Raw genomic sequence first — 27,801 nt, 5'->3', positions numbered from 1 at the left:
CCCTCAACCCCCCATTTAACCACGGGCCCCTGGAGCACAGAACAGACCTCATGGGTACTGGGATGGCCACCTCTCTCCAGCCCCTCCCCGCCTGGGCCACACTACCAGCTCCCAAATCACTCTTCTCATATACCTACCCTCCCCAGGCTCCTGCTTCTGCTCACTCTGATCCCTGGATCCCTGAGCCCAGGGGCTCAGATGGCACCTGAGCTTGCCCACAGCTTTTCTGTGACTGATAGCCAGCGTCAGTGGGCTGCCTGTAGCTCCCATGCTCTATCTGCCTGGATCCCTCGATAAACCCAGACTGCTACCTGTCACCTGCTATCTGAAGCGTGGGGATAGGTGAGACGCTGTGCACCACCTCCTGAGAAACCAGCTGTTTCCCGGTGACCCAGCTGGGTTCCGTGGCTGCAGTCATGCCATGGGCTCCTCTAAGGCTGTTCCCAGCCCGGTTCCCGGCCCCTTTCCCAGTTGTCCAGACTATGCGCTAACCTATACTTCTAAGCTTCCCTCCAACATCACCCTAGAAGGCTGGAGATGAGGCCGGAAGTCTTCCAATAGAGTCCTTTCCAATAGCCCTTGCTGCAGGCTTGGAGTGGGGTGGGGTGGGCAGGGACCATGGGAGCCGGGGATCTTAGCCACCGGGGAGATGAATGGTCCTGTCTGAACCGGGCAAGGGATGGGAAGAAGGATTTCCAGTTAGGTGTGGGATTTGCTTCTTTAATTCTTGGCCTTCCCTGAACCTCCATTTGTCCAACTACAATGGGTTTTAAGGAGTTCCTCTTCATGCTGTCCAGATCTGTTCCATTGTAGATCAATACCCTTCAGAGGCTAGAAGAATGTGGAAACCCAGTCCCCAGTGCCCAGACGATGATGAACAAGATATGAAAGATGGTCATTAGACTTTATTTCCAAAGAGTGGAGGACATTTGACCTCCATAAGAGCTCACCTTCTCCCTCCCAGATCTTTCTCCGCTCTTCTCTCCGTCGCCTCCTGTCTGACCGCCCCCTCCACCCCAATCTCTCTTAAGCCGTTCAAAATTTGGAGGAAATAAATCTCACTGCACTAATTCAGTGAGAGTTTGAGCCTCGTCAGTGCAGAACAAATAAAAGGAGTGAACTGGCATGACATTTTACTGCAGAAGAGAGGTCGTTTCCAGCCACTAATAAAAAGGATTTGACACAGACTAATAAAGAGAAATGAATTTCTCTAATGGCCTAATTTAGCACATTCAGCACTGTGCCTCTGCCTGGGTGCTGGGGGGCGGGGGGAGCCGTGAGTGCCGACGGAGCCAGGAGCAGGGGAGATGCATGGCGAGGAGAGGGGAAGAAGAGATGATCTCAAATAACATTTTATTATTTCTTTTCTCTTTTCTGAGTCCCTACCCCCACCCCCAACCTCATCACCTCTCCTCAGGAGCATCTGAACCAAAATCAAGCTCAAGATATGCAGTTTCTGTTAACGATCCAAAGAAATAAAGAACCCCTCTCCACAGACTTGCAGTCTTGTGCTAGCTTAAGAAGGTGATTAAACCGGATGTGTTGATTTCTACAGGGGTTTAAGCCATCGTTTGGTTTAATTACTTCTGACATTTCTGCCTTCGTGTTTTTTACATCACCCATTTGCTGGCCTGCAATGCCCAGTTTGGGCTGCCCCCCGGAGAGCAGATTGAAGACAAGGCAGGATTTTGGCTGAAGCCCTTTGGCAGTGGTGAACATCACCCTCTCTCTAGCCGCAGAGAGGCTGAGCCACCCCTCGCTCAAGCCCAGGTTTTTCTTCAGGGCAAGGCAATCCCCCTAACCTGCCCCTCTCCCAGGTGAGGCTTCTGAGAGCCTCAACACAGCCCATCTTATTCTTCTCTACCTCAGGACAGATATTCTATTCTATTCTATTCTATTCTATTCTATTCTATTCTATTCTATTCTATTCTATTCTATTCTATTCTATTCCATTCCATTCCATTCCATTCCATTCCATTCCATTCCATTCCTTTCCTTTCGTTTCTTTCTCTTCCTTCCCTCCTTCCTTCCTTTCTCTTTCTTTCTTTCTTTCTTTCTTTCTTTCTTTCTTTCTTTCTTTTTCTTTCTTTCTTAGGTTTATTTATTTTTGAGAGGGAGAGAACGTGCCAGTGGGGAAGGGGCAGAGAGAGAGGGGGACAGAAGATCGGAAGCGGGCTCTGCGCTAACAGCAGTGAGCCCGATGCAGGGCTCGAACTCATGAACTCTGAGATCATGAACTGAAGTTGAAGTTGGATGCTCAATCCACGGGGCCACCCAGGCGCCCCAGGACAGATATTCGTAACATAAATTGTCCTTATAGGTTTCCCTAACACTTCTAAAGGCCTCCAGGGATGGAGACCACCATTTCCTTGGTAATTCGCATACTTGCACTTAACTTCAAGTTCCCCTATAAGGCTGAAGCTTGTTAAAAGGATTCAAGAAAAGACAGTTGGACCCTTTTCTGTTTCTCTTCCTTCCCCTCCTTGGACAACCTAGGTTTTTGGAAAACAAACAAACAAACAAACAAACACAACTTTTTAACATTTCTTTCTGCTTAGAGGACCAGAAATACAGAAGCAGAGGCAGGAAAAAGTTAGAAGGAATGTAAAAATATAGAGCTTCAGGGAAAGTAACATGCAAAGAACACAAGAGAAAGAGACAGAGAATAGATATGTAGATGGAAACAGAGCACTGCAGACTGGGGGGGAAGGGGGGCGAGGATGGTCACATGCAGGGAGGCACGTTAGTGTTGAGTTCTCTTTCTGGGTGATAAACCTTGTGATTCACAGTCATGCCACTCTGTCACTTCTGAACCTCTCAGCCATCCCTTCCCTTGTGACCTTGGCCAGGACTGCAGACCTCAATTATGGGTCCAGCCAAGTGTGTGGCAGCCTGCCTGGCTATCCACCTCTTCTCCCTGTCACTGACCTTGGAGCCCCTAGGCCTGTCCTGCACCTCACCTCACAGTCCAGACTCATTCAGCTAGGGGGAAGATGGACAGAGGAGGCTCAATGTTGGCTCTCACCCCCCCTCCCTGAGCCCTGGCTATGTCTTCCAATGGAAACAGAGGTCAGAGCCTCCAAGGCCTGGACGGGTTGAGGGATGGACGGTTCATAGGATGGCATGATTGGCAGGAGAGCAAAATTTCTGGTGGAGATTTTCAGTGATGAGCCAGTGGGACAAGAGGCCTGGTCAGGGTCTGACTGCTGCAGAGGATATTAGTCTACTGGCCAGTGAGGTGGGGTAAGGTGGGAACAGCAGTGACCAGGCTGACTCTCCAGCTATCCCACCTAGTCTCCACCCATAAACACAGGGCAGGTCTTGAATTACCAAAGACTTGACCCCCTGGAAAGTCCACCCAGGCACTGGTATTTTGATCCTTTATTTCTAGTGCCCTAGGTCAGAGGTCACAAGAATCACAGAATCATAGACAATACCCTGGAGTCACTTTCCAGGACAGCCCCCTGTCTTTTTCTTGGGCATCTATTCAGAGCAGAAGCCCATTACAAGTATTCGTGTTGTTTCGCTCTAGTGAAATTTCTCTCGGAGGCTAATGAAATAAAGTTCACGTCCTCAGATGAACGTTCCAGGTACATCAGGGTGTGGCCTCAGACTTCTGTATTTTTTCTCAACAGACTGAGCAGAAAATGTGCTGTTGGACAGACAGCAGGTGCACTCTGGCCCCCTTGTCTTTTCACTCACCGCCTTCACAGACTCAGGGAAACTGGACTTCTAGCACTAGCCTTTGTTCCTGCTGTTCCCATCACCTCAACTGGGTTCCTGGGTCTCTGCCTGTCCTTCTAATAATCTTCAGAATCCATCTCAAGATACCACCCACTGTACCACGGCTTCCTGGCGGGTCTCGCCAGTGAGAAAAACCATTGCTTCCTCTGAACCATCCTGGGAAATGTTTTGGGGTTTGTATCTTGACCTCACTCACACTTTAGGGTGAGAAGCTCCGTGGTGTGAGATAAGCACAGATTTCAGAGTGGGACGGTGGGTGTGCCTTTGGGGGCAAGTTACTGAATTTTTCTGCACCCCAGTTTCCTCCTTTATAAAACAGGGATAGCATCACCTACCACGCAGGTTATGGTAAGGATTAAATGAAGAAACACGTAGAGCGTCTGGCACTTAGTAAGCTATCAATTAATGCTTGTTCCACTTCCCTGGAAAGGTGTGTGGGCACCTTTTTTATTCAGAGCAACATTGACACCATCGGCTCCAATAAATTTCTATTCCCATATCCACTGACTCATTTGGCAGGGAAAACAAGCCCACGTGCCAATTCAAATAGGCACAGAAAGAGGAGGAGGAGAGGCAACGTACAATTTATCAGAACTCAGAACCTCTTCTTTTTTTTTTTTTTTAACCAAAAAAGCACTGCCAGTAAGAATTTATTTTTATTTCCCTTATGACACTCATTAAATTCTACTAACTATAGTTGTTTGTGCACAGATCTGTCTTCCTCACTATGTGGTGAACTGCTCTGGTCCACGAACTCATCTGATCTCTTTTTGAATTCCCAAGGGTCATGCACAGTGCCTGGCACACAACAGAGGATCAATAAATATCTGGTGAATTAATGAGTGGGAACAGAGGAACTATGGGAAGGAAGGTTCTAAGACACAATCCTAAGGTTCTTTGGGGCTCAGAATCCATCTCTATAGCAAGACTCAGATAAAACGTTGCCATCTGGCAGCTTCTAGCTACAATGGCTACGAAAGGACCTGCCTTCCTTGGGCTCTGCTGGGTGTGTGTGGGGTGGGGGCTGGCGGGGTCCTGGAGGGAGGGGGGTTAGTGTGAAGGAAGAGCTCGCCCAGCCCTCCATTTCTCCTCCCCTCGAAGGCACCAGATGGAGAGAGCAGAGTGGGGTGGGGGAGAACGAGCCAGCAGCTCCTGGTTGGATATATTTTTACTTCAGGTGTGACGTTGAAACCATGCGGGTGTATTTTTAGTCCTGCCTAGTGGGTGGTGTGTTCGCCTGGGTTGCCTTGGAGAGGACTTCTTCTTGTTGCTAAATTGGAATCGCATCTGCTAGGGCTCCTGGGCTCCAACCGGCTCTCCTCCCCCAGGTGGGCGGATAGGTCCATTCTTGGCAAGGGTGGGGCCCAGGTCAGGCCACAGTCGGCTACGTCCCCATCCCTTCATGACACCACCTCCCACACCCCTGCCTTCTGGCACATTAAAAATAAAAATAATAATAATAATAACAAATGTGAAATCTCAACAAAGTGTAAAGGCTAGTCTGCAAGGGCAGGAATACAAACCACCTAAAAGTTGAGATCTGTGGGGATCCCATGTTCAACCCTTTCGTTTTACGGAGAGGTGACTCAGGCACAGAAAAGGGAAGTGTCTTGCCCAAGGTTAGCTAGTGAGAAGCAGTCAGAGTTTCTGTCCAAGTCACCAGAGATTGATCTCCAGCAAGCATACAAAGTCTAAGGGAAGGAGTGTTGTGGGGAAGGCACTCTGTCCATTCTGCCTTGGTCACTGGCGGTGACTAAACACACGTCCACACACACTTTGTGGCCCTCTGTAAGTTACAAAGTGTTTCCATGTGCTTATTGCATTCAAATGCTCAATATTCTTATTCCCATTGCACCACTTAGCAAACTGTGGTGAAGTAATGATATTAAGCTAGTAAGTGGCTGAGTTGAGATTTAAGGTTTTTTTTTTTTTTTTTTTTTTTTTTTTTTTTTTTTTTTTTTTTTTTTTTTTATTTATTTTTTGGGACAGAGAGAGACAGAGCATGAACGGGGGAGGGGCAGAGAGAGAGGGAGACACAGAATCGGAAACAGGCTCCAGGCTCCGAGCCATCAGCCCAGAGCCTGACGCGGGGCTCGAACTCACAGACCGCGAGATCGTGACCTGGCTGAAGTCGGACGCTTAACCGACTGCGCCACCCAGGCGCCCCTGAGTTGAGATTTAAATCTGGGAATACAAACTCCAAATTTTGCGCTCCCCCCCTCCTATCTGTTATTTTTGAACCATTATTGGAATCACTTCCTCCTCCCCCCTTTCTCTCTTTTTCTCTTCTGTCCTTGAGTCATATGTGTCCTTGGGGTCACAGAACTGACCTGCCATGTTTACCCTTCGAGCATCAAGATCACTGCAGCACAAGAGAATCTCCATCTTATCAAAGGAGTTTCCAAAAGAATCTTCTCTCATGATAATAATACTTCTGTGTGTTTGGAGAGGGCTTCCACATTTTTACAGCTCTTTCAGTTTCTCATCTGATGCCTACCGTGTGAGGTAGGACAAGCTTATCTAAAGAGGTTAAATGATTTGCCCAAGGGTAGAGTAAGAATTGAGACTGAAGGCTTAGTCTTATGTTCTCTCCACCTGACCACGAAATGGACTAGAGCTTCAGAAAATCTGAGAGTGGCGTCATGGTTAAAAGAAAGGCAAGGGGCACCTGGGTGGCTCAGTCACTTGAGCATCCTACTCTTGACTTCGGCTCGGGTCACAATCTCATGGTTCTTGGGATCGAGCTCCATGCTCCGCACAGAGTCTGCTTGGGATTCTCTTTCTCCCTCTCCCTCTGCTCCTCGCCCCTGCTTACTCACGTTCTCTCTCAAAATAAATAAACATTAAAAAAATTTTTTAAATTTTTTTTTACATTTATTTATTTTTGAAAGACAGAGAGAGACAGAGCACAAGTGGGGGAGGGGCAGAGAGAGGGAGACACAGAATCCTTAGCAGGCTCCAGGCTCCGAGCTGACAGCACAGAGCCTGACACGGGGCTTGAACTCACAAACCATGAGCTTGTGACCTGAGCCGAAGTCGGATGCTCAACCAACAGAGCCACCCAGGCGCCCTGACGTTTTTTAAAAATTTAAAAGAACGGCAAAACCGGCTCAGTCCAGCCCTGGTGAGAAGCCCCTGGCCACATGAGCCCTCAAAGCCCCAGCCTGCCGGCCCTCCTCCTATTCTACTCCACCTGGTTCACAGCAGCAGGAGGCCCAATTGCTGGCTATCTTCCCCCTTAGACGAGGGACAGATCCAGTCTAGTACGTATCACAGTAACTACTCACAAATGCAGCCACCGTTCACCGTGAGCCTTCTACGTGGCAAGCACTGTCGGCTGTTAGCACTGGTTATCTCCTTTAATCCTAACACAACCTTGTGAGGATAAAAGTCGGTGGGTTCCAGGCTCTTCATATCTTATCAGCGTGCCTTATCTTGGTGGGGTACCTGGACTTCTCGGCTGTGCCTGGGCCAGGCCGGTGAGCTATGGAAGCAGCAGGATCCACACTGCCTCTCAACACGGCACACCTGCTCCCTGGACCAGACAGCTGCAGCCCCCGTGCCTGCCAGCAGCATGTGCAGAGGCCGTGCGTGGGCTGGGGGCCCTCCAGATGCCGGCAGGAGGGGCCGAGAACAGGCTTTGCCTGGTGCCCGGGGAGAACTGAGCATGGTTTTACTTTCAGATTATGGCTCCAACAGGATCGCTCCCCTGACTATAGTCAACAACTGAAATGTTATCTCTGATGCCAGTGAATCCAACTGCTTCCAAGAGCAGGGAGTCGGCTGGAGCCCCCAGCCCAGAGAGCCCAGCCCAGAATGCAGCCAGGAACATCTGCTCCCGGCATCTAGTCTAGAAGCCCTAGCCTGAAGCATCTGGTCCTGACTTTTCTGCTTGGAAGGGCTGAACTTCTCCCACATCTTTCTCAGGCCACCTCGCCCAGCACATTCCAGAAATGACCAAGCACAGTGCCAGGGAAGGCATAGGGTTAAGCCCCAGGGTCAACTCACTGGAGCCAGGACACCCTTTGGTCACAAGGTGGAAGCCTTCCCTCAAAAACACTTCATCAGGACGTGCCAGTTCCCAGGGTCCTTCCTGGCCAGGCAGCTGCTAAGGAGGACAGTCACAAGAGGACCCAGCCCCTCTGTCCAGCCCCCAACCCTCGGGGGTCCCTCCCACCCCATTTATCGTTCCCCTTGGGTTTCACCTCCCTGGAGAAAAGCAGTGCAACTCTCCCACACTGCACTGTGGTCAGAAGGCTCGCAGTCAATTCCACAAATACTTTTTGAGTCCATACTATGTGCCAAGTTACTATTAGAGCCGCTCTCTATGTCTCTCTTTCTCCTACTCCCTGGACTGGTTCTTCTTTATTCAAAACCCTTCTTGGAACTTAACACGACACTTGACACATAGCAGAGCTAACTACACATTTAACTGAATTGCAAGATAGACACCTCTTGACTGGGGGGTCCTTTCCAGTCCTGCCTCTGGCTGCCTCGCCTCTCAGCATTTCTAGCATCTTCTGGCCTGACCAACACCTGCTTGCGTTTCCCCAAACATCTGACAGCCGCTAACATCTACAGAGAACTCCCCAAATGCGGGATTCTTTACTAAATACGTAATGTGCATTCTCTCATGGATTCCTCACAACAACCCCGATGAAGAGATAATACCGTTTTACAGATGAGGAAATCGAGGCCCAGAAAGGCTTAGTGCCTAGGGCGGTGCCAGAAGGTAAACGCAGGTGATCTAAATGTAAAGGCCCATTTCCTAACCCCGAATTCCACCCCGCTGAATGCACCAGACGGCTTCCCATCCTGAACACGCCATGGGGACACATGCTGGCCCCTCTTGCTTCAAACAATCTCACCCCATCCCCACCCCACGCAGCAAACATTGATCTGTGTGTCAGGTATTATCCCGTATTCTCTAATTTTAGTCTAGCTATTACTATTTTCTTTTTTACAGTTGAGAAAACAGAGGCTCGGAGAGATTAACTCACCCAAGGTGACAAAGCTAGTGATCACCAACTCTATTTCTAGGGCTCGTGGCACGGCCCAGCATGGCCATTCTCCTGCATTTACACCTCTAACTCCAGGGCTGCCAGGACCAAGCCCGGAGCCTCAGTGACCTTTACAAGGATGGTCTCTTACAATAGAGCGATCCGAACGCTGCCACTGCCCTGTTCCGATCCTTCCCCAAGTGAGTGTGCATTCTAGAGGGACCCGGTCTGGAGGAGGCTGGAAGAAGTGGAGCACAGACAGGGCTTTAGAAATGTGTATTGCCCTTACTGAACTAGAGATGGAGTCCAGCATGAGCTGCTCAGGGGTAGTCACGCAAGGGTTAGAAGTTCTGAGTCTGTGGTTGAGGAGGGGGATGGAGCTGTCCTGAAGACCTGGAAGCACCACAGGGCAAGGTCAAGATTCTCGAAGCTGGGACACTGCAGGGGAGGTGAAGTCTGGTTTGATGCAGGAATTTTTGTTAACGGGTAAACCAGGAAGGGCCTGGAATCCACTTGGAGAAGACGGGAGTGTGGGGGTGAAGGCAGGGCTTTGCTCAAGCAGATGGGAAGAGACGACGGTGCTGGGTAGAAACTAGGAAGGAGAAAATTCACTGCCTCAGGGTTAACGGTGAAAAATCACAATTGCAAACACCTACTTCGTGCTGGGCACTGTGTGAAGTAGTTAATTCATTAAGAGAGAACATTTCAAATTTAGAACCCAGGAGTAGACCGCACAGGCCCATGAGGACAACAGAGAAGTGTGGGCTCATGGCTAAAGGTATGAATAAAAATAAAACCATTCCAAAGAATTGGTTATAAGATGTATCGACCTGTTTAAAATCAGAGACTGTGGGCCTGTAACTTGCCTACCTGTATGGGGGTTGTACTTGAGGCAGGCAAGAGCCAGATGGGAGCCCCTCTTTGCAACTCTGGTCAGTGGTATCGTGTTGGTTCTTTGAAGTGGGCCCTGGTGGGAGCATTTACACAGTGGAATTCAGCAAATGCTACGAACCAGGGCTCTGTATCGCCTCGCCCCCGATAGCCAGCACACCAGCCTAGGACTGTTGTGTATTTATGAGGTGCTGCCTCGCCTGAGTTAATCAATCCATTCAACAAGCTCTAGTACACACTCTGTCCAAGCTGCTGACTCTAAGGTATGGTATGGGGCGCCAGGGATAGGTCGATTAATAAAACAGACATAGACCCTGCCCTCATGGAGTTAACCATCTAGTGGGGGAAACAGAAATACCGTTGATGAAATCAACTTAATTGTGAGCCATGCCACAGAGGAGAAATACGGGGTGTGTGTGGGGGGGTTGGGTAGCAGTCAGCCACCCTCTCCACCTGCACGGCATCTCGATTCTCCAGGATTTTAAGCGCAGAAGCAAAGCACCCTGCCCCTGCCACTTCCTCGCTGCTCAAGCCTGCAGCCTGGCATTTCCTATCAATAGCAGGTAACTTCTGCGCTGGGCGGGCCCCTTCCCCAGTTCTTGGAGAGCTTTTCAGCCTTGTGGGAGAGAACCAACACCTTAGCCTTAGCAGAGCTTTCTCAGCAAAGCCGACCTCCTCCCCACCTCGCACCTGGCCAGGCCTAGCTCTCTGCCACTCTGCTTGCTCCCCAGGACATCATGGTTTCCATGGGAACCCACTCACTTCAAAGGGGAACGAAGGAGACTGGAGGGGAGGAGGGAGAGTGAAAGCTGGATTAACCCCACCCTCCTGGCCCTATCTCTGCACGCCTGGCCATCTAACCACCAGGTTCTGGACAGCACCTAACACTGTCCATCCGCATGGAGGGGTGGAGTGGGGCGGTCCAAGCTAAGTTTGAACGTCTTGGGGGTAAGTCCCAGGGCTGAGGTGGGGGACTAGGGAAGGGGAGAACTGAGCTAGGTCCAAACCTGCGGTGGTCCTCACTGCACAGGGCCTCCCCTCCTCAGACCCCCTCTCAGCACTGCTCTTGGGCCACAAACACAATTACCCGCGATGTGCATCCAATCATGGGATCTGCTCGGATTAGACTGCAATCATTAATCTGAGCGGGAGCTCCTGGTTGCCTTGCTGATTAGCCCAGATGATGCTCTGGTATGATCCAATTAAAGACAGACTGCCTCCCCTCTCCCCCACTACACGCACGCACACACACACACACACACACACACACACACACACACACACTTTCCACATCAGAAGGAACCAATACATTTCATTAACACGTCCTTATACACAAATAGAACCTCAGGGGCATTGGACGCTCCAAGGGCTCACAGGCACACCCCTCCTTTTTGTCACACTGTCCCCCTGCCACCCTGCAGGGGCCTGGTCAGAAAGGGGCTCCCTCCACCCTTCCTTCATCTGTGGTTCTGGGAGGGGCCACAGTGGGGTCTCCCAGAAGTCGGCGCTGGGCACTAATCTGAATTGAAAAGTCTTGTTACATTTATTGACATAAAATGCTGACTCCCTGATGTGCTTTGGAGCAGCCAGGCTGCCCCAAGGCAGGCAAATCTAATTAAAATTACCCGAACCTTCAGGAGGCTGAGCTCCCTCCCCGGTCATCCTGCAATGGCTGTAGAGAGAACAGCTGGTATTAATGGGAGAGGTGTGGTTGTGGGAGAAAACCCCGGGCCCCTGGGCAGGAGGGACTGTGGAGAAAAGCCGGGCGAAGGTGCTGGTGTCAGCTCTCTTGGTTGTCCTGAGATGCCGGGTGGCCATGTTTGTCTGGGCAATTGGTGGCAACCAACCTGGGATTCCTTCTTCACGGTCAGACAGCTGCAGAGACAAAGGCTGCAGGGCAAAGGCTGAGGGCTGCTGAGGGCTGCTGAGGGCTCAGCCCGGTGGGAGAAGGTAAAGCTCAGGTGTGAAGGTGAGCAGGAAGAAGCGTTGGTTGGAGGACCTTCTGGGCTTTTATGTTTCAAGTGACATCATGATGAACAGCTCCCATGGGAGAGGTGACCCACATCTCCTGCAGGTTGGCTTGGGTGGGAAATGAGCCTGAGATCTTGGGAAGGGCCACAGCACCAGGTGCTTACATGAGCTGTCTCAACAATCTTACTGAACCTACTGGTTAGCTTCTGTCATGAAACTCAAGCTCACAGAGATTAGTACACAAAAGGAGCTGGGACTCAAGCCTGGGTGTCCAGAAACTTTCTGTTGTATCATGAACCAGGGGTCTTTCTAGACTATGATCTGTGCTCACCACAGGTCCCCTGTCTGTGAAGGTGCCCAGGATGATGCACACAGATCACGTGGTGTGAGTGGGACCAAGAGTCTGCGTCTCTCAAGAACTCCCAGGGGATACAGTGCTGTTAGCCCCTGGGCCATACTATGGGTAGCAATGATCTACATGGAGTATGATGGCTCTAACCCCCAAGCCATCAGACCATCAGGTGGTTTTCAGATGCCATGGTACTCTCCCTTCTCATGTTCACTACAAAAGCACAAGCCCACCTCGCAGTTTAATTTCCAGGTGGTTGTGAAGCCTCATCTCCCCACACCCAGATGCTCTGGCCACTGGCCATTCTGGGAGCACAGAGGCTCTGCTCTGTCTGGAAGGCTCTACTCCAGCCCATTTCTCCTGGTGGACTCTCTCACCAGCCTTTAAGATCAAGCTCAAATATTGTCTACTCGGTAAAGCCTTCTCTGTTAAAAGCTCTGACCACACTGTGTTGGTTTCTCATCTGCCTATCTATCTGTTCCTGGAGACATGGGGAACAGAGATGTGTTTGCTTTGATAGTTTACCCTCTTTCGCTGGGAGTCCAGCTCAGCGCCTCCACATATTAATAGTAAGGGTTCAATACAAGAGTGTGAAGGAAGGAGAGACAGGAGGACAGGAGTGTCCAGTCTCTTTGACAGGTACCGTGACCAGATGTGGGAGTTCTTTGGGGTCCAAAGCAGAGTTCTTTCCCGGCAGGCAGCAGGGCCTGGCCAGTGCACTGGGCAGAGCGGGGCACAGGCATGGTGATTTATTCTTCCAGCAAGGCTGAGAAAGACCCTCGTGGCGGGACCTATGGATCAGGGCTCACTGCTCTGGACTCCGTGTTGGCATTAGAGGCACTCGGCTCATCTGAGTAACTAAAAATAATGCCAGTGGTAATGATAATAACAGCAATAATTACCACCATTACCATAAAAGCATTGTCACCGTGGGGAGGAGTGAGGAAGGAATCAATCTTCTTCCCATTCATCTTGGCTGGATCGTTCCCCATGTGACGATACTGGCACCTGCTGCAGTGTGTGTCCAGACACAGGTAAGACGCGTTTACTGGTACACGTGAATGTATGTGCTCACACAAGTGAGCGTGCGCTAGGGTGTCACCTCCATATTGAGTGCTGACTCGGGCGTCTTTTCTAGCCGTGTGGGTGCCCCACAGAAAGACAATGACTAACATCCCTGCCAGGGCGGCTCTCAGAGGACTGCATCTTCTCAACCACATGGACAAACCAGACAGGCCCTGGGCCCCTCCCAGCCTCCGCAACATTCAGGGCCTGGCCCTGCTCTCAGCTGCCGGCTCTCAGCACCCTCCCCCTCTGGAAGGAGGGTGCCAGAACATACGCAGCCACACACCACGCCTCTTGCTACGAGACAAAGACAATCATGGATCAAAAAAGGACCTGCTGCATTAGATCTACCTGGAATGCTTTTTAAAAAGTCCTCTTCCTATAGCTTGACCTACTGATTCAGCATTTCTGAGCATGGAGCCCAGAAATACGGGTTTTAATAAGCTCTCCCAGTGATTTTCAGGCATATTAAAGTTTGTGTAATGCCAAGTCCTAGACGGGACCAGCAGATGTCCCCTGGGCTTGCTGGAGTGAAGGCACAATGGCGGACACGCGAGGAGAGCCTCTCAAGGTGGCAGTTTGCTGAGCGGAGGGTTTCTGATGCTCAAGAGGGCTCAATCCCCAGCTGGGATGAGAAAAGGATCCTCCAGGAAGATGCTGCCCGGGCCCTCTTGGCCCTCACCAGACAATCCCAGGAAGCTAGCGTCAATCCACATGGGCCAGCTGAGGGATGTCCAGATGGATTTGAGAGAGAAGACGGTGAGGAGAGCAGCTTTTGGGCATTGTCTTTATGCACCCACCCACTGGCCTGCATTCTCCTCTCCCAGGGCTGAGCTGGGCCGGAGGCTGACTGGGGCGGGGGCTTTCAACACAGCTGAAGTGTCTCCTACCTGTACACAGCTCTCTTGTCAGCCTCCAGCTGGGCCTGGGGGTCAATGGGGGCACTGGGCACAGGCGTGCTGGCAGCAGCTGAGGGTGCGGAGATGTGGACAGCCTGGGTCTTAGAGGGTGCCTGAGCAGTTGCTGTCATCTGCAGAGAGAAAAAAGGGGAGCGAACAGGTTAGTATGGCCAGGACAGCCAGTTCCCCAGCTGGAATTGGGAGGCCCGCCCCGGCCTGTGGCGTGTGTGTGTGTGAACAAGAGAAGGTGGGCAAGGGAACGGTGGGTGTGCAACCAGCATCCATTTGTTTGCATGCCACAGTGAGAAGGAAGCATTCCCTAGGTGAGAACATTTTAGAGAATAATTTAGGAGCCTACAAAACCAGGTGGTGCACCGGCACTCTTTAGAAGAGATGACTGATTCTTCTTAATGCAAATTAGGGTGGTGACCTCTGCCAAGAAGCAGAAGCAAAATGATGAACCCTTTAAATTGTGCTTATGAGTCATTTGGGCTGGACTGGGCAGTAGTAAGTTGATTTCATGACTTTGAAGAGCAGGAAAAAAAAATAGCTGAATCAGTTCTCATTTGGGTGGAAGTTTACTCCGTTTAACCCAAGACAGGAGTAACTGTTTTAATGGCTTTGATTGATCATTGAATGGGTCCCCAAATTTGGTCTACCTGGGTGTTTGGAGATAAGCAGGTTTTAGTGGACACTGGACAGACTTTTGTTCTCAGCCGTAACAAATATTTAGGGCCGTGATTTTTGTCCTATGTAATGTTTTTGAAGGTATCCCCAGGCCCCAAATTTTGTACCAATCAGAGCGACTCCTTTTAATGTTATATGTTGGGCTTTCTATATAAAATTTTAAGAAACTATGAGATGGCTTACATTTTTTTGATAACCACCCTTACAGAGTTTAATGCTTTTATAATATATTCTCTCTAGTCAAATGGATCCCTAAAATGTCATGAATGGTGACATGCCTCAACTATTCTTTTCTGCCAGCCTGTCCATAGCACCAGTGTTGTTGGGCCTGATACACTTGTCTGACTTCCCCACTGAAGCCTTGTTTACACCTTCATCCATAGCATCCAATTGACAGAGTATGTGTTTAGCCTTTGTTGAGAAAATGAATGAATGAATGAATGAATGAATGAATGACTACATCTTAAAAGAATCAGATGTTTTATAGCTGGAATACTCATCATATGATCTAGGTCCCTGCTTTTTGGAAGAAAAAGTATAGTTCTCCCGTCAACACAGGCACATCGTTGCTAATGCTGTTGCTATCCCCAAGACATTTGCTTTTGCTGTCTCACTTTCTCAAGATCTCTGCTTGGATGTCACGTCTTCAGAGTGAAATAGAGCCCCTCTGTCCCTTCCTATGCCCATACTCTGCTTCATTCCATAGGCCTTTCTATGATCAGATACTATATATCTACTTGCTTAGTGATTTTCTCTTCCACTCCCAACTAACTGAAGCTCAAAGAGGGCTTGACTAGCAGTTGTACTTCTAGGGCCCAGCATAGCCTGGCACTGGTAGATACTCAATAAATATTTGTTGAATCAATGAATTAATGAATGACAGGTGGTGAATGAGATCTTTCATGTCTTAAAAGACACATATCTGGTTTATTGTACTGGCTCCCCATCATTTTTTGTTAGGAAGAAACACCCTTCTCATTGTTGGCTGAACTGGGGGGACTCACCCAAACTCAGCATCAGAGGCTAGACATAGCATCCTGATACCTTTAAGCCAGCAGACAATGGCTTGAATCCTGCTGTCTCCCATTATTAGCCTTTGACCTTGGGCAAATCCGTTGTTTTTCCTGAACTCTTATTTTCTCATCAGTAAGCCATTTGATGTCATTTTAGGATCCATAAGTATTTTTTTTTAAGTTCACATACCATTATTAGGAGTTTTTTTTTTTTAATGTTTATTTATTTTTGAGAGAGAGACAAACAGAGCATGAATCAGGGAGGGGCAGAGAGAGAGAGGGAGACACAGAATCTGAAGCAGACTCCAGGCTCTGTGCTGACAGCTCAGACGTGGGCTTGAACCCACGAACCACAGGATCATGACCTGAGCCAAAGTCAGATGCTTAACTGACTGAGCCACCCAGGCGCCCCTAGGATCCATAAGTATTAAAGAGGTGCTACAAGGATGAAAGTAGAAACAAATGTTCCAGTTTTCAAAACAGAGAAAGAAGGTGGAATCAGAAAAACTACACACTGCTAATCTTCACTTTGATCTGGGCCAGTTTCTTTCATCCACTAATGTAAGCAGTCATTTCTTCAAATATTTCCTGAGTTGTTGGCAACGTACTGGGCACCGTGCTAGGTAGGCACTGAGGTCCCGAGGATGAGTGCCTGTTCTCATGGAACTCAGTTTCTGGATTTAACATAATGACTATGCTGGCAGGTAAGGAAAACATACAGACATGTCAATGACCTCAGCAAGGCACCTCCCATGACACCATGACACCCTTGAGGACTATACTGAGAGCTGTGACCGGTGGACAACTGTGTGGATTAGTAAGCTATACCCAGAGGATGACATTTAAAGGATAGATGTCCGCTTGAGGAAGGCTTCTAGGATAGTGCCACCTGCTTTCTCCTTAGCCCTCTTTTTCAATATTTTTATCGGTGATTTAGAGGGTGTCTGAAGAAATGCTCAGCAAATTTATAGGTGACATGAGACTGAGATCCAAAAGATCTTTACAGATTTTGGCCACAGGCTAAGTCTAATGAGATTAATTTGCATCTACTAAGTTGGAATGTAACACTTTTAACACTTGAGCCAAAAAAAAAAAAAAATCAATAATATAAGTGCAGAACAGGAGAGACACAGTTTAACAGAAGTGTTTGAGTTGACAGAAGGCTCATACATCCAAAGTGTAATGTGTCTGTCAAAAAAACCAAGACAAGCAACCTAACCTGACGCTATCTGAGGATGCATTAACAGAAGCATGACTCACATAAAGCCTCTAGTCTCATTCGTCTCTGCTGAAACCAGTGGAGGAGAATGCACTCAGAGGATAGATCAGGCTGGTGGAGGCATTCTGCACTGTGTCGTGGGAGGAATATTTGAATCTGGGATATGTAAGGAAGATTTGAGGGACAGGGGAGATGAGACACGAGAGCACCCTTTGAATATCGGAACAAGGGATTCGATTACATCAGCTTTGCTCTGCGTGCTCCCAAAGGGTCAAACGACAAAACAATGCATTCAATCTGTATCACAGAGACAGATTTGGGCTCAACCCAAGTAATACGTTTCCAAGCCCCTGAGCATTTTGAGGCCGGAATGGGCTGCATCCAGGAGGCGTGAGTTTCCACTGCGGCAGCCAGCGGCCAAGTGGAGACTGATCAGCTGGTCCCCTGTGGAGGGGACTGGAAGCTCCAGCTGGGTGGCCTCTGAAGTCCCCACCCTGACAGGCTCAGACACATCGGGGAACTCTACCAATCACCACCGGCTGCATGGGGCTGACGAGAGGCTCAGACGAGATGGTGTACAGAATGTGGGAGTGCTTGGGAAACTCTGAAGGGCTCCCAAGATGGCGGGGTGGTTGTTGTCATTAAACACCCGATTTCCAAAATGAGCTTCTTTTCTAAAGCAAGGCACAGCTATGTCCACGGAGCTTGTTTAGGGGTGAAGTGTAGGGAAGGCTGGTATGGCTCTGCCTTGCCCACTAAGGGTGCATTTCCTCGTGCCCCTGAAGGAATCCACAGAGGACCTCCATGAAGATGAGCTAAGAGAGAGAGAGGGATGAGGGGACATACTCCTTTTCTTCTCATCTCCCCTTTCTAGGCAAGACTGCTACGTTATGGAGGGAAGCAGAGAATGAGAATAAATCAAAGGCAGTCACTTGCTGGCATCCCAGGAGGCCCCAGTTGAGAGGCAGTTCCTGGGGCTCAGGGAGGGTTGCGGGGTGGGGGCAGAAGAGAACAGATCTACTCTGAGCGGGACAATAATTCAGATTTATTTAGCTCCTGGGGGCCAAGTCAGCAAACTGCATTTCTCCAGGTTTGGAGAATGAGTGTTTACCTCCAAATAGATCCCCTTTTCTTTTCTTTTTTTTTTTTTTTTTTTTTAAATTTTTTTTCAACGTTTATTTATTTTGGGGACAGAGAGAGACAGAGCATGAACGGGGGAGGGGCAGAGAGAGAGGGAGACACAGAATCGGAAACAGGCTCCAGGCTCTGAGCCATCAGCCCAGAGCCCGACGCGGGGCTCGAACTCCCGGACCGCGAGATCGTAGATCCCCTTTTCTATCCAGAGACTTCCATTTCCCAAGAACTGGAGCTCCAAAGGAGCAGCCCCCCAGCAGCTGCCTCAGGGCCTGGAGGAGGGGGTGCCACCGTGGAGGTTCTGGGAGGTTCCTGGGTAGCACGCCCAGAGCAGGAGCAGGGGAGAGGCTGGAGGGACCAGGGGTAGGGTAGGGTCCTTAAGTGACATGACATGCTGGAGCTCCCTGGTTCTGGCTGGTGAAAGCCAACTGTTAAATCTTCTGGACTTTTGCAAGCTGGTTGATATCACATCGGTGGCTCGAAAGTGGCCTGGTTGAGCATTTACACCATGGAAATTGGCAAATGCTACAAATCAGGGCCCCTCCCCGAACTGGCTGTCAGCTATTTACTAGGACACCTAGTGTCAGGCATTCTCTCCAAGTAACTTTGTCCGGTTCTCCTCTGTCTGGCATGTAAAAAAACTAGTGATACACACTCCACGTGGCCACTTGGCATGTTTACAGCTGGTTCCAGGACCGGCCACTCCAGACTCTGAACCTTTCTCCAAGGAGGCTTCAGAGAACTCTGGAACTTCTGCCTTGGTGGCAAACAGGGTGTGGGTATGGCATTGCCCAGACACAAGGACAGTCCCTTTTCGACAAGGAGAACTGAGCACAGAGAAGGAGAGGCAAAGTTGAACAATATCTTGAGAGTTTTCTCGAAGATCAGAAAGGTCTCAGTGAGTAGAAGGAGCAGGGAATCTGAGAGCCTGGGTTTGAAGCTCCTCTGTCAATGATTAGCTACATGTTGCGGGGCAAGTTTCCTGACCTCTTTGACTCTTGGTTTTCCTATATGTAAAAAGCAAGGGAGGGACGCTGGGGTGGCTCCCTCAGTCAAGGCCTGACTCTTGGTTTCAGCTCACATCATGATCTCACAGTTTCGTGAGTTCAAGCCCACTCTGCACTCACAGTGTGGAGCCTGCTTGGAATTCTCTCTCTCCCTCTCTCTGCCCCTCCCCCACTTGCACTGTCTCTGTCTCTCTCAAAATAAAGAAATAAGCTTTAGAAAAATGTTTTTTAAAAAAGGGATAATACCACACAGGCTGTGAGGAGTAATCAAGAGAACAGGGCAATGACTAATGGCCAGGAAAGGGGGGCATCAAGAGATGGGGTGCTGTGAGAGCCCACACAGGGTTCTAGGGTTCACCTTAGAGTCCTTTTCTTGGGGCAAACACCCTGAGGCCACCACTCCATGCTCTTTCCTTCCATAAAAGCTATAACCACTGGACCTCTCTCCATCATTCAGCCAGAACTGGCCCTGCCTTAAGCTTGGAGCGGAAGGGCCCAGATTCTTGGTCTGAAACACCTTGAGATGAAAGTTCACGAGCCCCACCCCCATCCGAAAATGGACTGCGATGAGTTGACATTTGCAAATTGTGTATATGGGAAGGCAAAATGTGCAGGCAAACCTGTCAGCTTCTCTGACCATCTAGTCTGACCATGAAAATGAGTAGGAGATGCTCCATGGTGTGATTTGAGAGGTGCTGATGACTTGAGAAGCTCCTCTCCCCTACCTGCTCCCGTTGCCCTCACGGACACTGGAACGCCCATCCATGCTTTCATTTCTGCTAAGCACCACCCTTTTCCAACTGTAGGAGGAGAGTGGCACTTATGTTCTAATGAGCTAATAAAATACCTCTATAGGCTTTCATGTCCAACCGTCATCCTGTGCAATAAGTTAGTGTCATTCTCATTTTCCATGAGAAAATTGAAGCCCACAGAGGTGAAGAAATTGCTAGAAATCACAGTTTACACGAACTGTTAGGGCAAGAACTAAGAGCTTTTTTTCTTTGAAGAGGAGAATGGACAGACCCCCCTGCTTCCCTATCAAGTGACAAAGGGGACAGAAAGGAAGGGAGCCAAAAATGGGCTGAAGTCTCACCTCTCAGCCATGCTGGTGGGTCTCCCATGCAGCTACTTGTCCCCATTGCGGTCCAGCTTCTCCACAACACCCAAGAGGCCTCCCATACACAAGTCATTCCCCAAACACTAGTCATGGGTCATCCCAGAAACAGTCCTTCTGTGTGGAGCCCAAGCAGGAAGGTATGGGTGGTTCATGAATTGAAGGTGGCTCAGTGCTATTGAGTTCACGTTCCTGGGAGGCTGCGGAGGAAGGACCTGTGACCTAGGTCACAGTGACCTAGAGATGGCGAAGCCTGATCCCACGGGCTACAAGCCTTCCATCACTGCCAGCTGCCAGCTTCCATTCAGGGCTTCTCTCTTTTGCTCCTGGGAGGTGGGGAGGGGGACTCAGGACGAGGGATGACACCAGAGTCCTTCCAGCACCCCACAGGAGACCCTGGCATCAAGCAGCACTGAATCCCACCTTTGCCACCCACCACTGGCCAACCTTGCACATGTAACTTTACCTTTCAGGGCCTCAGTTTCCTCATCTGTGAACCGGTGGTGACGCTTCCTACCTCCCACCAGTCACCACTGTCATGAGGTTTGCTGCCTCCTTCAGTGGACACTAGCTGAGCCCTGGCGACAGTCAGGCCCATCTGCCCTGTGTTCCCAAGGCCCCGAGCACATGATTTAGCTGCCTGTGCTTATTTGCCTCTGTCATCAACTAGACAGTAGGACCCTGCAGGGCATGGGCTATGTCTTCTCGGTTTACAATTGTAGCCTCAGTGTTTGACAGCGAGAGTATCCAAAATATCTATTGAATGCAGGCATGACTGGTGTGGAGTAGATAGGCTTCTCATCAAATTATACCTTTTTAGCTGCAGGTTTACTTTCTTGACACTGAATGCCTCAGGCCACAAAAGAGAAGTCACAGTTCGTGCCTGCATATTGTTTGGGAGCAGCAGGCATCCCACCCAGGGCTGGAGATCATGGGACATGGTATGATGTACTGGCATGAGCATTTACTTTGGACTTGACTCTCTGCCTGTGTGACTTGGGCGAGTTACTCAACCTTTCTGTTCCAGGGCCCTCATCTATAAAATGAGAGTAATAATACCTAAGGTGCAGTGTTGTTGGAATTAAATGAGACAATGTGTGCAAAGCAGCTGGCACTTAATGGTGTATGGTCGTTATCAGTAATAAAATCCACCATCTGCAGCCCACCCTCAGAGTTGGCCTCTGTTGCTTCTGTACCACGGGCTACCTGGAGGGGGAGGGGGTCCTGACCCTGTAGAAGGAATCTGCTCTCTTGTAAGCACCCGGGGGGGTGGGGCAGGCTTGGGTTCAGGCGCAGGGAGAGGGGGCCATGGTGTTGTGGAAGGAGACATCACTCTTCATCAGCTATGTCACCTTGGGTGACTGACTCAGTTTCTCTGAGCCTCGGTTTCTCCATCAGGGACAAATGGAGCTAATAATCTCATTTCCCAGGGCTACAGGGAAGCCATACGTGAGGGTGAAATGCACATGGTGGACACTCAGTAAACCTTGGTTTCCAAGCATATTTATGATTCCTTTTTGCTAGTCTTCTCTCTGAATCCAAACTCCACTCCCTGCCCATATCCTGCCCCGGACACCTCAGCACCCACGCTTCCCGTGTCACCCTACATATGCCCTTTCCCCCCACGTGCTCTTTGTGTCTCCGACACCCAGGAATCTCTCACAGAGTCCTTTGTTCCAACCCTGGACAACCTAGGCCTGCACCTTCTCAGCGTGACTCAGCAGGAACACCCCTCCAAAGAGGAAAGCCCCTCTTCTGAGCCTTCCACCTGACCCGGGCAAGGTGGGAGTTGCCCATTCCCAGTACCTGCCCCACCAGGCCACAGAAGCACTGTGCTGTGGTGAGCCGGGGGGGGGGGGGGGGGGGGGGGGGGGCTGCACGCGCCTGGCCCACTAGGGGCCGCTGGGGCGCCAGCAGGGCTGGGCTGGGCTGGGCTTGCCCGGGAGCTGGCACTCTCTGCGGTGCCCGGGCAAGCTGGCAGGGCAGGATCTGGTTCCCTCACAACCAGGAGAGAGTCCAAGGACCTGGGAGGAGGTCAGGGCTTGAAGCTATTTGGTAAACATCGGATTTGGCCCCAATAGGTGGGAAGCAGCAGGGGGCAAGGCCAAAAAATGATGTTTTTGTGGGAAGGGCACAGCCCACAGGGTACTCCAGGCCCGGGCATGCTCGCTGACCCTGGTCTTGTCTCCAGTACAGCCCCCTTCCCTTATGCTGTACCCTGATCAGACCCTACCATGTAGGGTTGCCTGAACATGCCCGATGATTTACATCCTCATGCCTTTGCTCTCCCAGCTGCCTCAGCAGGAAATGTCCACGTTTCCCTGGCCTCCCTCCCTCCCTCCCTCCCTCCCAACTATATGTAAACCTACCCCTCTTTCAGGACTCAGCTGGAGCATTAAGTCTCCCCAGAAGCCTTTCCAATACTCCACAGCCCCCGGACCTAGGTAGCCTGGACACTCGGCTCATCTGTGTATGCTTTGAACCTTAACGCCTGTAACACTTGGGGGCCCTTAATGGTCTGTCTTCCTGAGTGGACTGGTTTCCTAGCTCCCATTACCATGACTGGCTCCCAGTAGGCTCCCAGTGTGTTTGTTAAACGACTGAATGACAGACTGAGCGAGAGAATGAGTGCGAGGGAGGTGTTAAAAGGTTCAGGGTTGGCAAGGGCTCCTCTAAACGTCCCCTGACCCAGTCAGAACTGGGGGAGGGGGGGAGAAGGGAGGGGATGATCTGAAAGCAGACCCAGGCCAGACCAATTTAACTTGAAGGGGCTCCTGGAACAGCAGGCCTAGGTCACCTACATTCTGATCCCAGGGCTGACTGAATAGAACAAACCACAGAAAAATTGCCTCTGTGGTGTAAAATGAGGGGTCTTAGTTAATTCATTAGTTTTAAAAGGGTTTGTAGGCAGTGGTTTATAAAACGAGTCTTGTAAAATGTTCACTGGCCCTGTCTGCACTTCTAGGGTGTTACTGACATGTGGCTAATAGGAGGAAGGCTGTGAACTTAAATCTGAAAGGGCACTTGGGCACTTTCCTGGCAACTGTCTGCTCCCCACCCTTCCCATCCATCTCTGGAGAACCCTCACCTATATGACAGTCCCAAACCAGTGATTTCCAGTATAGTTAGCTGGTATATCAGAATCTCAGTGTGTGTGTGCCTCTGTGTGCTAGGTATGTGCCTGTGTGTGTGTGTGTGTGTGCGCATTTGTGTGCAAGGGGGTGTGTTTACAGCTAGAAACAAATATTTGATATTCCTATCATATTCCTAATAAAAAGGAATTAAAGTTCAATGCAATCTTGGCTACTGAAAATGTACAGAAGAGAATAAGTGAAAAATCAATGTCAGGGTCATGGAGGAAAAGAGGCCGGGAAAGAGCAGTCTGCTTTTCATGTCCACACTTTCAACAATCCTGTGAGGCAGGGAGGGCACAGTTATCCCCATTTTACCGATGCCGAAACCAAGGGCCAAAATGGACTATAAGCTCCATTAGGGCAGGAACTATTCATTTCGTATCTCCAGTATTGAGCACAAGTTCTGCAAGATCACAGGAAGCTTTCAGTATTTATTGAATGGATGTGTGGATGAAAGAAATCTTACTGAAATGACTGGCCTAAATGTGTGTAATTCACCAGCAGTGCAGCTGGGCCAAGGCCTAGGATTCCTGAATTTCTGCCACGTGGAGTCATCCCACTTCTCCAGACCACAAACTCCAGGGACAGTAAGCACCCCTGGGGCCTTGCTCACCCATCCCCCTCTCTCTAGGCAATGTAGACACCCCAGCTCCTAGAAAATCACACAGGAAAGGGAGGCAAAGTAAGTTCAAGTGCTCCTCAGGTCCGCTGCGGACTTTGATCACCTGTTCCCTGATTTATTTTAAGCTTTGTGTACTTGGGCCATTAACTATTTTTGTAGCTGTCTGGGGCACTCATCTCCTGCTTGGAGGTGAGAGGATAGACAATCAAATCTCTGTGCTTTTGGTAAATGTCAGAATTGAGGTATAAGTTCATCAAATAAAAAACCTACACAAGACCAGTGGAGCATTTCTTCACAAGCTTAGAAGTCCTATTGCATGCTTACCATCTCCTAAGTCGGGGACACAAAGGCCCGCCTGGTCAGACCTGTAGGCTGCTTTGCCTTTTCCACAATGAGGAATGAAGGTCTTGAGTGAGTTGGAGTTTGGGGACATGTCCGGTTTAAAAACATGGGTGGCCCAAGCAGGCCAGGGAGAGAGGTCACTGTGCACAAAGAGAAGAAAGACCCAGTAAAAAATAAAAAAGAAAGAGAAGAGTCCATTTTGATGAGTCAAAGCAAGGGAAGGCAGGTCACCCATATGGTCCCTGGGGTGTTGCCCCCAGGGGCAGAGGGAGCCGTCAATCACAACCACAGAAAAGGCTTAGGGGGACTTTCAAAGCTGCTGAATTAACTCTATTGCTGCAAAGTGAATGTGTTTCACAGGCAGCTGAGCAGAGGGCCCTGCAAGGCAGGGGGCTCCAGCCCTTAAAGAGATGAGAGGAATGGAAAGTGTGAAAACATCTGAACTCGCGCTGCCCGTCACAGCTGCATGGCCTGGATGGGGGCCATTCACAGCCAGGGGCCCCAGCCACCCCCTCTGCCTCCAGCTAATGAAACCAGCATGGGGATCCTAATGACTGATCAAAGCCCATCCAGCTTCCCCAGGATGTCAGCTCCCCTAGCTCTGCCCGGAGTAGGAACAGTAGGAACGGTGCTCTGAGAGGGAGGGAAAGAAGGTACCTGGGGGGATGGGGGGGGCAAGAGAGGCGGGTCTTGCCTGGCCTGGCCTTAGCCTTCCTCTTGAAGGAAAGGTGAGACAGCATCTTTCTGACCCCAGATCTCCACGCACAGTCTTCTGGGGCCTGAGCACCAGTCTCCTCACTCCGGGGACGGCAGGAGGATGGAAGGGGATGGAGGAACGCAGCTTATGCCAAAGGGTCCCAAGCACATGCTTGACTTCCTACTGAAATGAGCTTCCCATACTGGTCCTGATCGAAGAGTTCTGACTTGGCCTGCCTTGCCTCCCTCTGGTCACTAATCCCGGGTGAATGGCCAAAACATTTTTAATATCACCCATCATCAAGTCATGCTACCTACGTACCAGTTTGTTCCTAAAGTGCTAACTGAGTGCCCACATCCACAGGGGGCTGTGCCTAGTGGGACAGACTGGGACCTGCCAGGATGTCTGCTTTCTGGTCAAATGCTCACGTAGCCCGACACGCCGGGGACATGCAGACAGAGGAATACTAAACATTGAATACATACACAAATAGACCAGATAAAATATTTGTCTTGCCTATAAGCCAAGGGCAAAGATATTTGTGGAACGGTAGGTATGTGTCTGTGTTTGAGGAAGAGTGGGGGGAGGTTGCTGATAGCAGGGGTTGGTGTGTGTGGGTAAGGTGAGGGAGGGGAATCTACTCCTTTCACGGTTAAATCCAAATGGTTTCCTGAATTTGCCAATGGAACTGCAGAAGGGAGAATTTTGCTTGGTGTGGACATTGCGTGTGGAGTGTTACAGGAAGTAGAAGAACTTGAATGATGTTCAGAGGTGAAGACAGAATACGTGAATGAAGGGTATATGCCCAGAAGGAATGAGAAGGTGATTGTGTTACCTTGAAGATTCGGGGGTTGGAGGGGGTGGGGGAGACTTGCTGGGAGGGGAGAAGAGTAGAGAACACAACTTTTAGAGTTCCATTCAGATTGGGGTGTGGGGTGGCAGTGGGTTGGGGCAGCGGGAGGAGGGGGTTGGGAAAGTCCAGGTGAAAGATGGCCAGGCTGGCTGTTGCAGAGATGCAGAAGAGGGAAAAAGAGTGATGTAGGAATTAACAGCATGTACCGAACAGGGGGACCACACACCTAGCTCATAGCCACGTCTCCCTGGAGACAATGTTTTCATTAAACAATCATTGTAGAAATCCACAGTCCCCAGTGACTTGCCCCTACCTCTCAGGGCATAAAGTGAGGATCAAGGACTCAGTGACATGATGCTGGAATCGAAGTACTGTAGCTAGACAATAGAGGGCGCTGCGGCTCTAACAGAAGTTAAGCAGAAGCCACCAGAAGGAGGAAGCAGGCCACAGGAAGGGTTTCAGTGGGTTGTTGGTTTTGCATCTTTCAAACTTATGGTCTGCATTTAGTGCACAATAAACACAGAGTGACATCCTTACAAGTAATCACAGTTTCCCCAGGATGGACTGAGACGGAACTACGGGGCCAGAAGCTGCTTGGCCATCATACCACTTGGCTTGTGCCCAGATAGCATGGGGCCATAACCATTAATGGTTCTCTCCTGAAATGGGAAGAAAAAAAAACCTCCCTCATTTTTAATAACTTTATTCCCCAAACTTCAAAAATGAAATTGCCAAGTTAAGAACTTGCCTTGAAAAAAAAATTCTAATTTATTATAAAGAAGGTCCGGGGCTTGGGAATTTTTTAATGCAGATTCCTAATTTTCCAAAGTGAGATTCTCCTGTGCATTTGAATAGATTATGCTCAGTATTGCTAGCCCTTAGCACAACGGGAACATTATTAAAACGATTGCGTGGGTCTCAGAGGAAGGGCTCTGCTTCTCGCTTCCTTTTTCATTTTGGGGACTTCGTATCAGAGACTGTCCATTTTTGCCTGTAGAAGAAACTGGGTTTCCAAGGAGGTGATAGAGAGATGTGCTCATCTGTCCAGGCCTTGAGGAAACAAGTCATACCAGGTCCAGAAGTAATGGGATGAGACCTAAAGGAATAGGAGGAAGTGGAGAGTCCCTTTCCAGAGAGCCCAATTTTGGAAGTGACTCCCCTGTGTGCCTGACCCATGTTCCTATTAGGCCTGTCTTTCCTGAGGACATTGAGTGTCAAAGAACAGTTGGTTCTCTAGGATAATGAGCTTTAGGAGGGCAGTGGAGCGGGGCGTCCCCTGAGGAGCTGGGCTCAGCCTCTTGACAGCACAAAGGGAAGACAGTAGGAGGATCAGAGCAAGTTCCCCAGCAGAAGACTCACACTGAAGACATTCCTATGTGGGAGTCACTTCCAGAAGCCCCCAGAGAGTGTGGAGAAGGGACCCCCCCCCGCCCCACCTCCCAAAGCCAACTGACATGAAAGTCTAGCTCTCTCTGGAGAGAAGTGCCTTTCCCTGTGAGTCAGAGGTCTTTGTCCTGGGGGTCTCATTCACCTCCTCCATCCCATCCATTCCATCTCTGCCCTGACTACTCCCACTCCCCAGTGGACTAGCTAAGGCCATAAGGACCCCAGACTTCGGCTTGGTCACTTTACCATGGACACTGACACTTCCGGTCAGACACTTCTTTCCTGGACCTTGCTTGGGATTACAAATAGATGTGTGGCTTCCTCAGAGCAATGTATTCCTTTGCTATAACTATATATTCAATGGCGAAGTTCTGGTGGCTCCTCAGAGAGGAGAGCCTTGGGACAGTCCGCACACAGGGCTTCTACTCTGAGGCTCTAGACGGGGAGCTGAAGCCTCTGTTCCTCCCTCAAAAGGCTGCTCAATGGTGGCTTCCGGGGGGCCGAGTGCCTAGGAGCTGCAGCCCCACATCTATCACCTCCCCCAGCAGCTGGGATGTATTAGTTCTCGACTGTGTGCTGAGAGTTAAATCAGGCTCCTGTTCTTAACTACACCTGGATCAGCATGCTTAGACAACATGGGTCCTGCTGCTGCTCTCTGGCTAATCCGCACCAAA

At 49.9% G+C, this 27,801-nt stretch overlaps 1 protein-coding gene across 1 annotated transcript in view; it reads right to left on the bottom strand.

Annotated features, from left to right (window-relative positions):
- Positions 1-27,801, bottom strand: part of PKNOX2 (PBX/knotted 1 homeobox 2) — a 96,409-nt gene that overhangs the window by 48,312 nt on the left and 20,296 nt on the right. Inside the window, exon 3 of the mRNA XM_047071560.1 lies at positions 13,911-14,050. Coding sequence (XP_046927516.1) covers positions 13,911-14,050 — 140 coding nt within the window. The remainder of the gene's footprint in view (positions 1-13,910; positions 14,051-27,801) is intronic.

This window comes from Lynx rufus, unplaced genomic scaffold (genome assembly GCF_022079265.1).
Source record: "Lynx rufus isolate CCGP_SWC_20201006 ecotype Redwood Valley unplaced genomic scaffold, mLynRuf1.p SCAF_9, whole genome shotgun sequence".
In the NCBI taxonomy this organism is placed as follows: Eukaryota; Metazoa; Chordata; class Mammalia; order Carnivora; family Felidae; genus Lynx; species Lynx rufus.
The sequence above is the reverse complement of the archived record's forward strand: the minus strand, read 5'-3'. Positions and strand labels throughout refer to the sequence as shown.